The 16903-nt window shown below is 37.3% G+C and overlaps 1 protein-coding gene across 1 annotated transcript in view; it reads right to left on the bottom strand.

The window, feature by feature from the left end:
- The window catches only part of LOC126076838 (bifunctional heparan sulfate N-deacetylase/N-sulfotransferase 4), a 327672-nt gene that overhangs the window by 126628 nt on the left and 184141 nt on the right, over positions 1 to 16903 (bottom strand). The window contains exon 5 of the mRNA XM_049885462.1: positions 3003 to 3188. Coding sequence (XP_049741419.1) covers positions 3003 to 3188 — 186 coding nt within the window. The remainder of the gene's footprint in view (positions 1 to 3002; positions 3189 to 16903) is intronic.

The raw sequence follows: 16903 nt of genomic DNA, 5'->3' as shown, positions 1-16903 counted from the left end.
CATGCACGAGGGAACTAAAAGCCGCCCAGCCCTACACCATCCCTGTGATCAGTTGCAGATCTGATCTTTGTGATCTATACAGTTTTCACTGGTTGATTTTCAGAAGTAGATCTCCAGTCATGTCTTCCTAGTTTTAGTCCAGAAACTTCCCTGAAACCTGTTCAGCATCTTACCAAAACTAAAAAATCCATTGCTGTCAAGTTGACTCGAACTCATAGCAACCCTAATAAGACAGGGTAGGACTGTCCCATAGAGTTTCCAAGGAATGCCTGATGAACTTGAACTGGTTAGCAGCCTTACCTCTCAACCACTACACCACCAGGGTTTCCTGTCTAGCATCACAGGAACGTGCAAACCTCCACTGAAAGACTGATGGTGGCTATGAATGAGAGGCATCAGCCTAGAATTGAAAATGGGTCTCTGGCATGGAAGGTAAGAATTCTACCACTGAGTCTCCAATGCCTCATAAAAACCTTCTTAGAATTCTGAGTCAGAATCGAGTCGATGGCAACAGGTTTTTTTTTTTTTTTTTGGTTAGGGTTAATTTAATTCAAAAACAGCTTCAAAGGTGGCATTTTTCTTGTTAGTGGGCCGTTATCCTCCTTCCTTCTGAAATACAGTCTTGTACTCAGGTTCTGGGAGTCAAATAGTCAGTTTAAATACTCCCACCCCACTCCACCCCATCCATCAACCTGCCTTTTCTTTATTCTTTCTGTTTCATTTTGTTTTTACTACACTCTTAATTTAAATTTTATCATTGTAGTAGTCAAATCATTTAATGATTGCTTAAGGCATATTTTATGGTTAATTCTGTTATAAATCTAAATGTTCAACAGAGAAGGCAAATAAGTAATCTTATCCCAACAACTCATTTTGAATAGTACACTATTTATAATCTAATAGAAAAACACATCCAGTTGCACAGAGGAGCTATAATTTCCTTTATTTTTTGCTTAATTTGTCAAAATTGTGTTGCGTTCAATGTAAATTAATGCATGTACTATCGGTTAAGAGGAATGTTTTTCTTTAATAATATGTGAGGTAGTCATACAATAATGGGAAAATTTTCACTCTATCTCAATCATGACCAGGGATTATTGATACCATGTAGCTTAGATTTTTATTTTCCAACAACTATATAATTATTTTTATATCTCCTGAATTCTTTGGGCATCAATACCATTATTTGAATTATCAGCAGCTCACTTTGAATCTGGGGATCTTTAGGTCTTCAACTACCTATTTACAATCAAATAATTAATGTTTGACAATTGATGAATATTGAGTACAAGCTCTGGTTAAGGGTGTGTGCTAGGCAACATTTTTTCTTTGGTGTTAAATACCGTTACCTTTTATAATTCAACCCAATTCAATTAAAAATTATATTTATGGATAGAGTTATGTCAAAGACTCTGATTGATGCTAGTGATAAAATGACCGATGATACCTGAGCCTTTTCCTTGAGGATCTCAGTTTCTAAGAGGAGATATATTTATCCAAACAAATAATTAATAATACAAAGGTAGCAAGATCTGACTGAAATACCCATCATGTACTATGTGAACGGTGCTAGAGGATTAATTTGAGGCCAGCAATAAGATCTTCCCAGGGGAAGTCACCGTTATTTGAAGCCTAAACCAAGGTACAACGTAAAGCTTTTCAGGACAGAGGAAAGCTGTGTTCTGATGTTCTAAAATAATGCAATATAACTGGGATTTAGAAGGCATGCAGGAGCGATGAGAGAAAAGGCTGGTCTTGGGACATATCTTGAAGTTCCAAGAATGATAGAATAAAGGGATTATATCCTGTTTTATAGACAGAGAAGTAATCTGATTATACATATATACACATATCTATGTAATATATATACAAACCAAAAAACCAAACCCAGCGCCGTTGAGTCGATTCCAACTCATAGCGATCCTATCTTACAGAGTAGAACTGACCCATAGAGTTTCCAAGGAGCACCTGGTGGATTCGAACTGCCAACTCTTTGGTTAGCAGCCGTAGTACTTCACCACTATGCCACCAGGGTTTCCATATATATACACATACGTAAAATCAGGTAACTTCTTACATACACATTGTGTATATATATACACGAAGTATGTGTATATCTATCTATGTGCATCTATCTGTTAGTCTATCTATAATTTTAGAAAGATAATTCTAAGAGCAGTCTGAATAATGGATTGGGAGGGTATAAATATTTAAATATTTGTAAGAAGAAGAAGAGATCGTATACCCGTACTGTGATCTAGGCAACTGAGGAGGAGGCACTGGAAATGGGGATGGATGTTTTAAGATGGCCAAGTTTATCTCAAGTGAATAATACCATTTTTTATCCCAATAAATAATTATAAACTTCCATTTGAAATGCTTTTGGTTTTATTTTCATTTATAAGAACCAATATATTATTCTAACTTCAGATTATTATTTTTTCAATAATTTTCAACTATCTGAAAAGAAAATATACACTTCCATTTTTGGAGCCGATACGAAAAAAAAAAAAAGGACAAAAAAAAAAAAGCAGTATCCTAAGATACACTTGAGTGTCTAAAAACCAAAATAAACTGAGTGGATAAACTTAGTTTGATTCTGTTGTCAATAGTGTAGCAATTGGAAAGGGTGTTTTTTTGATCCACGGACTCACACTCTGCCAGGAAAACTCACGGTAAAACCACCAAAACAAACAGACACCGAGACATATCCAGGAGAAGCACAGAGTCCCAAGACAAAGCTTCAATCCAAAAATAGCAGTGGATGATGTATATTAAGCTCACTTCCAATATTTTTGAGCTGGTCTTGGACTCGCCAAAGCCATCCCACAGCTTGAGAAGCAAGTCGATAGCCAAATAATAAGTTAATGGGTGGCCAGTCACCACTACAGTCTATTAGGAAACTCTAATACTGATGTATAAAGGTTTGAAGTTACATCCTCAGAGGTAACAGACATCTATTTTCATTCAACATGTAGGTATACACACTGCTATACGCTCACCATGATGCTGTTGTGAATGAAGCCTTTTCTGTACCGGGCAGGCTTCAAATGTGGATACTCTTCAGTGCTCGTGACTTGAATATCCCAAACCTTTTTCCACGCTGCATAAAGCTGAATATGAACTGGATAGACCCCTGAGTGATGTGGTGCCACCGCATAGCCCATGCTGATTGGGATTCCATGCTCCTGAAAGAAAGCCGGAACAACATCATAAGGCAATAGAGTCAAATCAGTTAAAAATTTTCCACAAGAATTTATTCTGGGTGCTTGAATTCTATGCTATGTATGTAAAATATAAAAACTAGCAAGACAGAGCCTTTGTCTTGCAGCAGTTTACAATTTTAAAGCACTCTGATGGTATAATACACATAGTAATTAGTTTGGGCAAGTGGAATATGGGTGAGATTAATTCTGAATTTTGAATACAGAAATTTTGGGGTAAGTTAGAAAATGATCTTGACCCTTCCTCAAATATATATTGGAGAAAAAAAAAAAAAAAATGGCGTCACTTGAGAAAGTGCCCAAAGATGGAAGATCACTGAGTGTGCATGCACTTGGTGTGTGTGTGTGTGTGTTTTCGCACCAGTAGTGGTACCAGCAGTGTATAGTGTATAGAAGGGGAAAGACACTATGCCCTTGAATATAACCAGGAAAGTAAGTCTTAGCCATAAAGTTATGAGCTCTTACTGCTAAACTGAGGGATTTAGGTTTAATTCTATTTAAATAGTGTAGAAAAGGAAGCTCTCTGAGCATGGAGGGCCATGATCTGCTCTGCGCTTTAGGAAGAGAAATATGGTGACCACATGTTAAAATGAACCAGAAGGGGGGAGAGAAATGAATTAAGGTTGTGTATTAGGAAGCTATTGCAATGGTGCAGATTAGAGGGACCATGGTTATCAGTGGTCAGGTTAAAAGGCGGGAGATACATGCCCTATAAGATCCTTGGATACAGTGGGAAAAGGAAAAATAAAAGTTAAAGTTCTTATTCTGGTTCTGAACCTTTACAGCTCAAATTATTTTTATAAAATATACAATTTACTGTGTGATGCTTATCTTTGGTAAACAGTAAACTCTAAAGGAAAACAAAAATAAACATAAAAGAAGACTATGAAAATATTATCAAAGAATGGTATCATATTACTAGGCCTATAAATTGATCCACAGTTTTCTAATTTCTGCTTTTTATATCTTTCTCTTTAAATGCTTATCTGTTTTATAAGGACTCCTTGTAGGATTGAATCTCATCAATTCAGGTTATAAATGACAATGTACTGTCATATATGAAAGCTGATTGAATCAATAAACAGAGCACAAAAATGTTGACAATTGCTATTTATATTTTTTATTAAATGGTGCACAGCATAGGAAAAGAATTCAGTCTGGTGTAATAAGCAAGCAGTGAATGGATCACTTATGTACAATGCCTAAGTCATACGCCACACACAGTTCAGAAGATGAGCCTGGAATGTTTTACAAGACTTCATTACTCTCTTTCATTGAATGACCCTCATTGTATAGCCAAATTCACCTCTTTCACCAAGACTGTGTGTTTTCTAACATCTATTACAATAAATGGCTCTGTAGAAAGATTGAATTATGAAATCAGTGCTGTGAAATGAGTCTTTTGCTACGCACTAGGGAAGATTCATTTCTTGGCATGTACAGAGAAAAAAATGCTTATTCGAAGAACTTGTATTTCCAATACGAGGCAAGGTTGGAAAAGTCTAATAACAGTACTACTTGGAAGCTACCAGAGGGGGACAGGCAAATGCTGTTACCCTAACAAATCACTGAGGAATGTGCTGGGAAAGGGCTTGGTTTTCTCTAGGTAGTTCCATGCTGCCCAAGTAATCTGGGGATGAGTGTCTTCCTGTACCATAGGAACGTGTGCATGTGGGCACATTGGGTATGAGACAGAGCCCAACTGCCTCATGAGAGAAATCTAGGGTTAATGGTGTGCAAACCCTTTTCTGGTAAATAGAATTGGTGTGATTGCTGATTCACAGGAAAAGAAAAATAAATATGTTCTCCTCCTGTTGCTTTCTATAGTGATTCACACTGAAGCTTTGTAAAAGACGCATCCTATAATTTGAAAAAAAGACAAAATCAACAGTGTACAAACTAATAGTCTCCACTAATCACTCTTTTAGTCCTCATGTTCTATCATTGTATAATATTTTATTTCAAACCCAGGTCCTAGAATGCTAAACAAGTATGAGAGTGTCCCAGAAACAAAGAGATGAAAAACACAATCAGTGAAGGGAACTGAAATATCACACAACTGTATCTCTTCAAGAAAAAAAAAAAAAAAGATATTTCACTTTTGGCAGGTAGTAAAATGAATGGTAGAAATTTCATGAAAAACCAGAAGGTAAAAAGCAATTGATTCGGGGAGTAGAAAGGAAGGGGCAGTAAAAAGATTTTATTACATTTATTGATTTCTGAGAGGTTCAATGTCATGTACTCATAAGGTCATCTTATCACTCTGGCATTCAGAGCTCAATCAAAATAGTAAATCACTCTAGATAATTATGAATTTATACTTTTTCAATCAAAATGATAACACAAAGTGAGAAGTAATTCCTTAGTCACTCTTCTTTTATCAAGGGGCTGAGTGGTCTAGAAATCTTCATTCTTTACTCTCCAGGGTTTAAAACCCACTTCACAGAGACTTGGTCAACTAAAAGGTGAATTGAACATCATCTTTACGTAAGATCACAATAACTACAAAATTAGAAAGACTTTTCAGGGTAAATATAGGAGGCACTTGTAACTATAAAAATACACATATCTGTGACAGAACAAAAAAAACAAATTCAAATCTGATTTTTATTATTTATTAAACCTATATGTCTAACAAGATGTAAGAATTCTATAATATTACACTATGACGTACCACCCCTCATATTTGTAATGAAGTTTGACCTGATCTAATTTTTCAGTTACATTGAATTCCCTGTTGGTTTAGTGTGGTAATTCACAGATTATATGAAAATGGGGTCATCATTTTTCAACAATAAGAAAGAATAAAATAAAATGTATTTAACACTAAAGCTATACTAGCAACTGAAATTATCTCATTTGATATTTCTTCAATCATTTCTTTTGATCATATCGCCTTGTAATTGCTCATTGTTATTGTGTGCAGTCGTTTGATTTCGACTCATAGTGACCTTATAGGACAGAGTAGAACTGCCCCACAGTGTTTCCAAGGCTGTAAATCTTTATGGGGCAGTTCTACTCTGTCCTATAGGGGTACTATGAGTTGGAATAGACTTGACGCCAACGGGTTTAAGTTTTTTGGTTTAACCGTTATGGAAGCAGACTGCTGGTGTGTTTTCACCAATGATCTTTCAGTGAGTATTTTAACCACTACTCCTTTTTTCCACCAGGGCTCCCTTGTAATTACTTAACATATGGTATTTTGGAAAGGATATTCACGTATAATCTGACCCTCACAATAATACTGTGAGAGGCTGGATACTATTACCGAATGAGGGAACTGAGACTCAGAGATAAATGATTTGCTCATGTTTACAAGTCCTCTTAGTTCATAAGCTTTACTTTTGCTTTTCCACGAAGTTGCCTCTGCTGTGACCCCTCAGTGACTGACTGTAAAGTACTATACTCACAAAACAGAATTATTTTGAATATATATTTCTGAACTGGAACCCCTATCCACCCTCTTTTCCTTGGAAAGGTTATAAAGTTAAAAATCGACATTTCCCAAACTCCTCTGAAGCTATGGATTTCGGTGCAAATTAAGCTCAACTGATTAGAAGTACTCAGGACAGATTTCAGGAAGCAGTGAGGACGCAGAGGACCAGTCCTGGCAGCCCCTGGCTCCTGTTGCTGGCCTGTGAGATCTTGAAAACAAAGGGCTGTTTTGCAATACTGTTTGAGCTTATTTGCAGGGGCAACAGTGGCAGCTTATTGCTTCTATCAGAGCTCCAGTGGCTGCCTCAGGAGTGGTAGCTCCCTAGGGAGCCAATTCTGTATGACTCTGCAAGTCTCTGCAGGAATACAGCCTAAAACCTCTTCCATCAGCCCTTCTAAACTTTTTGGAGGCACTTAAATCTCTGTTTAAATTACCCAAAATGGCTTCTGTTCTTAGCATGGACTTCTGACTGATATAAGTGGTCTTTGCCCTTTCTGGAAACCCTGGTGGCATAGTGGTTAAGTGCTACAGCTGCTAACCAAAGGGTCGGCAGTTTGAATCCACCAGGTGCTCCTCGGAAACTCTATGGGACAGTTCTACTCTGTCCTATAGGTTTTGCCCTTTCTAGTAAGTTTTAAAAGAGTTCCTGACAGTACACATGCTTAACATGCTCAGCTACTAACCAAAAGGCTGGAGGTTCTAGTACACCCAGAAGTCCCTCAGAAGAAAAGCCTGGTAATCTATTTCTGAAAAATCCACCATTTAAAACCCTATGGAGCACAGTTTTACTCTGTCACACATGAGGTGGCTATGAGTTGGGATCAAACTCTAAGACAACTGTTTTTGTTGGTGTAATAAGTATGTTGTTGTTAGCTGCTGTCAAGTTGATTCAGACTCATAGCAACCCCATAAGGCAGAATAAAACTGCCCCATGGAGATTTCCAGGCTCTTATCTTTACCGAAGCAGATCTCCAAGTCTTTCTCCCATGGTGCTGTTGAGATGTCCAGTGGTTTGAATTCCAGGAAAACAGAAGAAGAGTTAGGTGAAGTTTTTCCCAATATTTCTCCAAGAAAACTGATAGATAGATGGCAAACACTTATTTGTCTAGCTAGATACTGTCATGCAATATATATATATATATATATATATGTATATAAACCCAAACCCATTGCTGTCAAGTTGATTCCGGCTCATAGCAACCCTATAGAATAGAGTAGAACTGCCTCACAGGTTCCCAAGGAGCAGCTGGTGAATTTCAACTGCCAGCCTTTTGGTTACCAGATGTAGCTCTTAACCACTGCATCACTAGGGCTCCTATATAATCTATATGACTGCTAAATCTTATGTACTAAGCAGTCAGATGTCAATGGATAGTATGTATAAAATAAACAGAAGACTACAGTCTATTTAATTAATGAAGGCCTAGTGCATATTGAAACAAATTCAACTACATTTAAATAATGGAGTACAGGATTTTTGCCAAGCACTCTGCTAAGGACTGGGAAAACCCTGGGTAACCTGTAGATTCGGCTTCTCTCTTCGTGAGACCTGAAGTCTGAAGACATCTGTGGGAATCCATTGGATAAATGCATCTCAATTTCCATATTAGGGTTTGACCTAAGACCATTTGATATTTATTTGTTATTATTTTTTAACTTCTAAACATTTTGCTAGTAGAAAAGAAAAAGAAAATAGATGCCCTTGACATCAGCATCTATGGAAGTTGAAGACTGTCATCCAACTAACATCGTCTTAATAGAATTTGAAGTTAAAATAAGAAATTTCTCTCTAGAGGCCTGCGACTTTTAATCTCCTTGAGCATTTTATTACTAACTGGGAAAATGCTGCTGTACTATAATAAATTAAGGTCTAGGAGAACATTTGATAAGAATGTGATATATATTTAATTGCTACTTTAGCTTCACCTGATAGCTCTAGCGATGTGGTTACCTGATCATGTCCTTGGTCCAATGGCTTTAAGATGGTGAATTCTTTACACACACAACCATGACCAAATGCAAATTGGATCAGAAATAAAATACTAGTGTTCCCATGAATATCTTTTTTAATGTTTTTCAAATAACAGTTAATAAGTGAGAACTTTAGAAGTAATAAGGTTTCATACAATATAATCAGCTCTATAAAATACTGAGAGGAATAAACTACTGCAAACTAATGGTTATTGTAAAAAAAAAGATGAATGCAATCCTTTTGTCTTTGACTTAATATAAGTAGAATTTACATACATGACTTTGCTAAAGATAAGCTTAAAAACAGTATTATTACATCCTGGGAAATACATACTAAAAATAAAATTTGATATTTAATAATAAGCTAAAACTTTAAAATAGGGCAAATGGGTATATATATACATATACACATGTATACAAATATATATCTACATATAAAATAATTTTAATGGTTTATTCACACTCTAGTTTATCTTTCTGCCATCAGCATGTCCTTTCTGAAATGATAAGCTAATTATACAATTTATCAGCATAAACTTATTCAATGGTTCTTTGTAGTGTTCAGGTTAAAGTTCAAACTACTTGCCTTCTCCCTCTAAATCTCAGTAATTTTTTCCTCTTTGGCATATCTCCTGATTATCCGCTTCCTCAAGCTAGACTGAGTTTGGCCTGACAAATTTGGACCCTCATAGTATTCCATTAACACTTCTCATATTCCATTTGAATATCCCTACCATTAGAACCCACCCTTTTTGTACATCATTATCACTTGGGTCTATCATACTGCTTGGCGTATTAAAAACAAACAAACAAAAGTTGTTCTGACTTGACTCCAATTCATGGTGACCCCCTGTGTGTCAGAGTAGAACAGAATAGAACTGTGTGATTTTTTGGAAGTAGATCCGGAACTTTCTTCAGGAGCCCCTCTGTATGGACTCGAACTTCCAAATTTTGGTAAGCAGCTGAATGTGTTAAGGTTAGCAGCTGAGTGTGAAGTGAGCATTTACAACACTCTGGGACACTTGGCACACAGTAGATACATAATAAAATATATGCTATTCCAAACAGTATCCTACAGCATGGGCTGTGGAGAGTGATTGCCTGATCTGAATTGTGGCTTTGCCACTGACTAGCTGTTTGACCCTGAGAGATACACTTAGCTTTTCTGTGCTTTAGATTCCTTCTCTTTAAAATGAAGTTAATACTATCACCGGCTGCATGAGGCTGTTATGAGAAATAAATGAATTAATATTTAAATACTTAAAATAGTGCCTATCATGTCCTAAGCTCTATCTGACTATTTGTTCAAAAAAGATGTACGCATAAATCTAGGGGAAATATCAACTTTGGGAAATGCAAACTCAAGGACCACAAGTTTTAGTCAAAGGTAATACCTAAGGATTGAAGCAGAGAGATTGAGACTAACCACAATGTATATGCCAAACCCCCTGATGGCGTGGTGGTTAACAGCTTGGCTGGCTACCTTGCCTCTTGGTTCTCTTGCTTTCTTGCTTTCATTTGGGTTTGGCAAAAAGAAGGTCCTTGTAAGTTCAGAGGAGGAAATGTTGAAGTTGGGATACATATTCTCCTGGCTCCCTCCATGCAAAATCATCTTGCACTGCCTGACTTCTTCAATCCGAAGTTAAACAACTGTAAAAGTGCCCCTTCTACGCCACCTACCACACCTTTCTTCTTCCAGGACCTGGTTACCATTTTTATTTCCTTTGTCCCTTAAAATAGAGCCCTGGTGACCTAGTGGTTAAGAGTTCGGCTGCTAACCAAAAAGATTGGCAGTTAGAATCCAAGAGCTGCTCCTTGGAAGCTCTATGGGGGCAGTTCTACTCTGTCCACTGTGAGCCGAAATTGACTCGAGGACAATAGGTTTGGTTTTAGTTTGTTTGTTTTGCTCCTTAAAGTCTAGGGATTTTACAATCCCCATGTCCACTGCGACTAGTCTTAAAATATCACTTAAGCGTGTTCCTATACCCTACCTCCACCTTTTAAGTAGTTCTTTATTAAACTCTTTGCAAATTATCATTACCATCTCAAATTTTCTGGTATCTGATATGCTACAAATAGCTACTACAAGAATTCCTTTAGATCCTGGGAGCACAAGTCGAAATTCTGACAATATCATATAATGTAGGTAACATAAAGCAGGAGAGATTCTCTTCAAAAAGCAATACACTGATGAATTGATTTTAATGAACTCAGCACATTGATGCCAGCATTCATTGCAGCACCCTTCATGGAGATAATAACCCAAAGGAGATAATAGTATCCTAATAAATGGGCAAAGAGATTGGCAGGCAGCACGTGCAGAGGTAAAACCGGAAGTGAGCATTAGCAGCAATCTGGTGTTATATTTTGTGGTTAGTAACTAGCAGATGTTTTGCAGAATCTTTGCTGTACCACAGGGAGCCAGAGGGGACGGAGGGGAAGAAAAATGGGATTTGGAAGGATTGAGTTCATGAACATACAGGAAACATTCTCTGGATCAACATTAATATCTGGGTGGAAACTTGACAAGTGGATGGAGGTATCCATAAGAAGAGAGGAAGAGCCAGAAAAATGGTATTTATACTATGATTATGACCCTGTGTTTGCACTCTGGGCATATATAGCTTGTGAAACTGGCCCATAATGTACTTGGGATGGTTTAGATCATAGTGCTTATAAGAGTGCCTGGCACGTTGTTGGTGCTTAATAATTATTTTTTAAGGGAAATAATAAATAAAAATATTACTAAATAATGTAGGTGTTTAATAAATGAACTTAAAGGGAATAATTAATGAAATAGTGACTGGATAAATGAATATATTTGTGGTAGAAATAATGCATTAAACAATATCCTACTAAACTTAAAATATAGATCTGCCCTCCTAAATATGCAACTCCTAGGGAGTGACAGTGGCGCTAAAGGGAATAGATCCCATTATCTATTTTTATTTTTAATAAGGACTTGAAATCATATTGTCAACTTTGAAAATGATCCTAGAATTATTGATTTTCCACTCTTTTTTTTATTGGGCACTAAGGCTATCTTCTGTTTTCATAAGTGATAAAAGCAATGGCTGTGTGACACTGGAAATTGGCTGGGTCAGTCCTGACACTTTTTGGACTGAAGCCTAGTAAATGGTGACAAATCTCTGGAGGGCTCTGTGTTACAAATGGGCTTTTCTTTTGAAAAAGAAAGAGCACAGCAATGGCATTGCTTCTACAATGTTGAACTTTCCTATCCTAAACAGAGCTATTTTGGGCAATTGAGACACATTCTTTTAATATTCTGGACCCTGTTGAACATGAGCACGAAGATCTGGTTTGCTGCTTAAAGAGAACAGAAACAATGAGTCTTCACTCACACTGTATAAAATGTGCTCACTGTATAAAATGTGACTTGTTCCTGCTTGTGCTCGGAAGTCTTACTGACAATCAAAATGTTTAACACATTTTTTGTTCATTAATTTCCACTATTCACCACATATTTATTATGCACATATGATGTACCAGCAACCATTTTAGATGCTGGGGATGCATCAGTGAACAAAAAGACAAAAATCACTATTGTCAGGGGCTTACATTTTAGTGGGGCCAGATCTGTTTTTGTTTTATGCCATTGAGTCGATTTCCACTCATAGCAACACTACAGATCTAGAATACGCAAAATAAGCCGGTGCATTTTTATAACATATTAGATGGTCCTGAGAGCTTTCAAGAAAAATAAAGCAGGAAAAGAGAGAAGAATAAAGAAGTGTAGGTTGCAATATTAAATAGATTATTCAGGGAGGCCCTATCAAAAAGATAATATTTGGAGCCAAGGTCAAAAGTTGCAAGGGATTAAGCCATTCACAGAACTTGAGGAAGACCATGCCCAACAAGGTGACAGCACATCAACTTTTCTGAGTTGAAAGCACTGCATTTCTGAGGGGAAAAGCCAAGAAAGGAGAAAAAAACGGGATTTGGAAGGATTGAGTTCATGAACTTACAGGAAACATTCTCTGGATCTGTGAGCAAGGATCCTTGTGTTTTTTGAGCAGAGTGAGCAAGGAGGAGAGTATAAGTGATGATGTCAAGAGGCAGGGTTGCTGTATATAGCTTTGTAAGTTATGCACTGAACAACTCCAGGGGCACCGTTTTCATTGGCTTTGCCTTTCCTGGGGCCGTACAGTGCAACATCATTGAAGAAAAGTAATGGGTGCAGATCATTTAGGTCTTTATATGCTATTGCAGGGATGTTGGTATTTATATCGAGTGAAATAGGGACCTACTAGAAAGTATTGCCCAGAAAGGGGATATGACCCAGTTTATGATTTAAAAAAAAAAAAATTCTGGCTACTTTGTTAAGAATTGACTAGAAAAAAGGTAACAGAGACACTGGGAGCCAGCTAATAGGCTATTGAAGCAATCTAGGTGACGGATAATGATAGCTTGGGTCAGGGTAAGGGCGGCGTAACTGCTGAGAAGTGGTTTTATTTTGGATATATTGTGAAGGTGGAGCCAACAGGATTTGCAGACAGGTTTGTTATGGAATATGAGAGAAAGTAAGCAACTGAAAGGATGGAGTTTCTATCAAATGAAATGGGGAAGTTTATAGGTTATGAACTTTTGGGGGGAAGAATAGGATGACTCATTAAGTTTGAGATTAGACATGCAGTTGGATACACCAGGTAGGCAGTTGAATAAACAAGTTTAGAATTCAGAGGAGAGAGCTCAGCTGGAAATTTAAATGTGGCGAATCACCAACTTTTAGATGGTATTTAAAATCTTTGGAATAATTGAAATCACCAACAAAAGAACTGTGTAAACAGGGAAAGGAAATAGTGAAAGGGTAGATTCCTGGTGCATGTTAACATCAAGAGTTCAGGGAGAAAAAAAAGATCCCAGCAAAATATACTGAGAAAGATTAGTACCAGTGAGGTGACAAGTATACCAGGAATCTACAATGAAATGGGAGACTATTGAAGAAAGTGTTTTAAAAGAAGTCTGAGGTCAATATCACAAATGTTGTTGACATTGTTGTTGTTGTTAGATGCCATCGCATTGGTTCCGCCTTATAGCGACCCTATGCACAACAGAAAGAAATACTGCCCGGTCCTGCACCATCCTCACAATTTTTGCTATACTTGAGCCCATCGTTGCAGCCACTGTGTCAATCCATCTCGTTGAGGGTCTTCCTCTTTTTCATGATGATCTACCAAGCATGATGTCCTTCTCCAGGGACTGATCCCTCCTGATAACATGTTCAAAGTATGTGAGACATAGTCTCTCCATCCTTGCTTCTAAGGAGCATTCTGTTTATTCTTCCAAGGCAGATTTGTTCGTTCTTTTGGCAGTCCATGGTATATTCAATGTTCTTTGCCAACACCACAATTCAAAGGTATCAATTCCTCTTTGGTCTTCCTTATCCATTGTCCAGCTTTTGCATGCATATGAGGTGATAGAAAACACAATGGGTTGGGTCAGGTGCACCTTAGTCCTCAAGGTGATATCTTTGCTTTTCAACACTTTAAAGAGGTCTTTTGCAGCCAATTTGCCCAGTGGAATGAATGGGTCTTTCAATTTATTGACTGCTTCTTCCATGGGTGTTGCTTGTGGATCCAAGTAAAATGAAATCCTTGACAACCTTAATCTTTTCTGTTTATCATGATGTTGCTTATTGGTCCAGTTGTGAGGACTTTTGTTTTCTTTATGTTGAGTTGTAATTCATATTGAAGGCTGTGGTCTTTCATCTTCATTAGTAAGTGCTTTAGGTCCTCTTCACTTCCAGCAAGCAAGGTTGTGTCATCTACATAAAGCAGGTTGTTAATGAGTCTTCCTCCAACCCTGATAGCCCATTCTTTTTCATATAGTCCAGCTTCTCTGATTATTTGCTCAACATACATATTGAATAGGTATGGTGAAAGGATACAAACCTGATGCACAACTTTCCTGAATTCTCCTTGTTTGAACAACTGCCTCTTGATCTATGTACAGGTTCCTCATGAGCACAATTAAGTGTTCTGAAATTTCCATTCTTCATAATGTTATCCATAATTTGTTATGATCCACACAATTGAATGTCTGAGCATAGTCAATAGAACACAGGTAAACATCTTTCTGGTATTCTTTGCTTTTAGCCAGGATCCACTTGTCTTCAGCAATGATATCCCTGGTTTCATATCCTCTTCTAAACCCATCTTGAATTTCTGGCAGTTCCCTGTTGATATAATACTGCAGCTACTTTTGAATGATCTTCAGCAAAATTTTGCTTTCATGGGATATTAATGATATTGTCTGATAATTTCCACATTTGGTTGGATCACCTTTCTTGGGAATAGGCATAAATATGGACCTCTTCCAGTCAGTTGGCCAAGTACCTGTCTTCCAAATTTCTTGGCATAGACGAGTGAGCACTTCTAGCACTGCATCCATTTGTTGAAACATCTCAGTTCGTATTCCGTTAATTCCCAGAGCCTTGTTTTTCACCAATGTCTTCAGTGCAGCTTGGACTTCTTCCTTTAGTACCATCAATTCCTGATCATATGCTACCTCCTGAAATCGCCTGAAAGGAAATAGTGAAAGGGTAGATTCCTGGTGCATGTTAACATCAAGAGTTCAGGGAGAAAAAAAAGATCCCAGCAAAATATACTGAGAAAGATTAGTGCCAGTGAGGTGACAAGTATACCAGGAATCTACAATGAAATGGGAGACTATTGAAGAAAGTGTTTCAAAAGAAGTCTGAGGTCAATATCATAAATGTTGGTTGACCAATTCTTTTTGGTATAGTGGCTCTGTGTATTCCTTCCATCTTCTTTTGATACTTCATTTAATATTTTCCCCGTAGAATCCTTCAGTATTACAACTCGAGGCTTGAATTTTTTCTTCAGTTCTTTAAGCTTGAGAAGTGCTGAGCTTGTTCTTCCCTTTTGCTTTCCTAGCTCCAGAAATGTTGTTGATAGGTCCAAGTAAATGAAGACTAAGACTTTCCCATTGGGTAAACAGTGGATGTCAGTTAGTGAACTTAACAAGATCATTTCAGTGGAATAGTAAAGGATAAGTTCATAGGAGTGGACTTAAGAGAGAATAGGAAGAGTTGAAAGAAGACAGTGAATATAACAATTATTTTAAGAAGTTTTACAGTAAAGGGAAGTGGAGAAATTGTGTGCTAACTGGAGGAAGAAGTGACATAAGCAGATGGTTAAAGATAGGAGAAATAGCAGCATGTTTTTAGAGAGAGGGGAAAACCGATAGAGTGATGTCCTTAAAACACTGCGAGAGGATGGGGTTGAATGTGAAAATAAAGAGTTTGGCCTTTTCATCTCTAGTTCTTTCATTTATTCTTTCATTATTTTATGTGTTCCCCTGACAGGATGCCAGTAGATGAGTAATGATAGTAATGGAATAATGTAGATGTTCTCTTTCTGATTGATTTAGGTTTGTTTTTTTTTTTTCAGTGAAATAAGAAGTAAGATCATCTACGGAGAATGAGAATGTGGAAAGATGGGTGGCAGTTTGAAGAGAGAGGAGAAGGTATAAAACAGTGGTCTGTTGTTCGTTGCCATCGAGTCAGCTCTAGCTCATTGCACCCTTATGTACAACAGAACAAAAGGTTTCCCAGTCCTGCATGGTCTCCATGACCTTTGATATGTTTGAGCCCATTGTTGAGGCCATTGTGTCAATCCATCTCATTGAGGGTTTCCCTCATTTTTGCTGGCCCGCCACTTTACCGAACACTATGCCTTATTCAAGGACTGGTATTTCCCGGTGACTTGTACAATGTTAGCAAGACAAAGTTTTGCCTTCCTTGCTTTTAAGGAGCATTCTGGTTTTATTTCTTCCAAGACTGACGTTTGTTCATCTGGCAGTCCATGGTATATTAAATATTCTTTGCCGAAACCACAGTTCAAAAGCATCAATTCTTCTTTTGTATTCTTTATACTGTTTAGCTTTTGCATGCATGTGAGGAGACTAAAAAGATACAAGTAGAATGGAAAAAAAAAACCTTTTAAATATTTTAATTCCATTCATTCTTTAAACTTCAAAAAATATTTTCCCTTTTATTAGTAATAAGTCACATGAAATTATGTTAGATGAGCTAATTGTATTCTTCTAATACCCAGCAATGTATGGACACAATTCTTTGTTGTTGTTGTTAGATGCCTTTGGAGTCAGTTCTGACTCATAGTGATCTGATGTACAATAGTACGAAACACTACCCGGTCCTGTGCCATCCCCACAATTGTTGCTATGTTTGAATCCATTATTGTAGCCACTATGTCAACCCATCTCATTG

The sequence above is a fragment of the Elephas maximus genome, chromosome 5, assembly GCF_024166365.1.
Source record: "Elephas maximus indicus isolate mEleMax1 chromosome 5, mEleMax1 primary haplotype, whole genome shotgun sequence".
NCBI classification, from domain to species: Eukaryota; Metazoa; Chordata; class Mammalia; order Proboscidea; family Elephantidae; genus Elephas; species Elephas maximus.
This window is presented reverse-complemented; position numbering and strand designations above follow the sequence as displayed.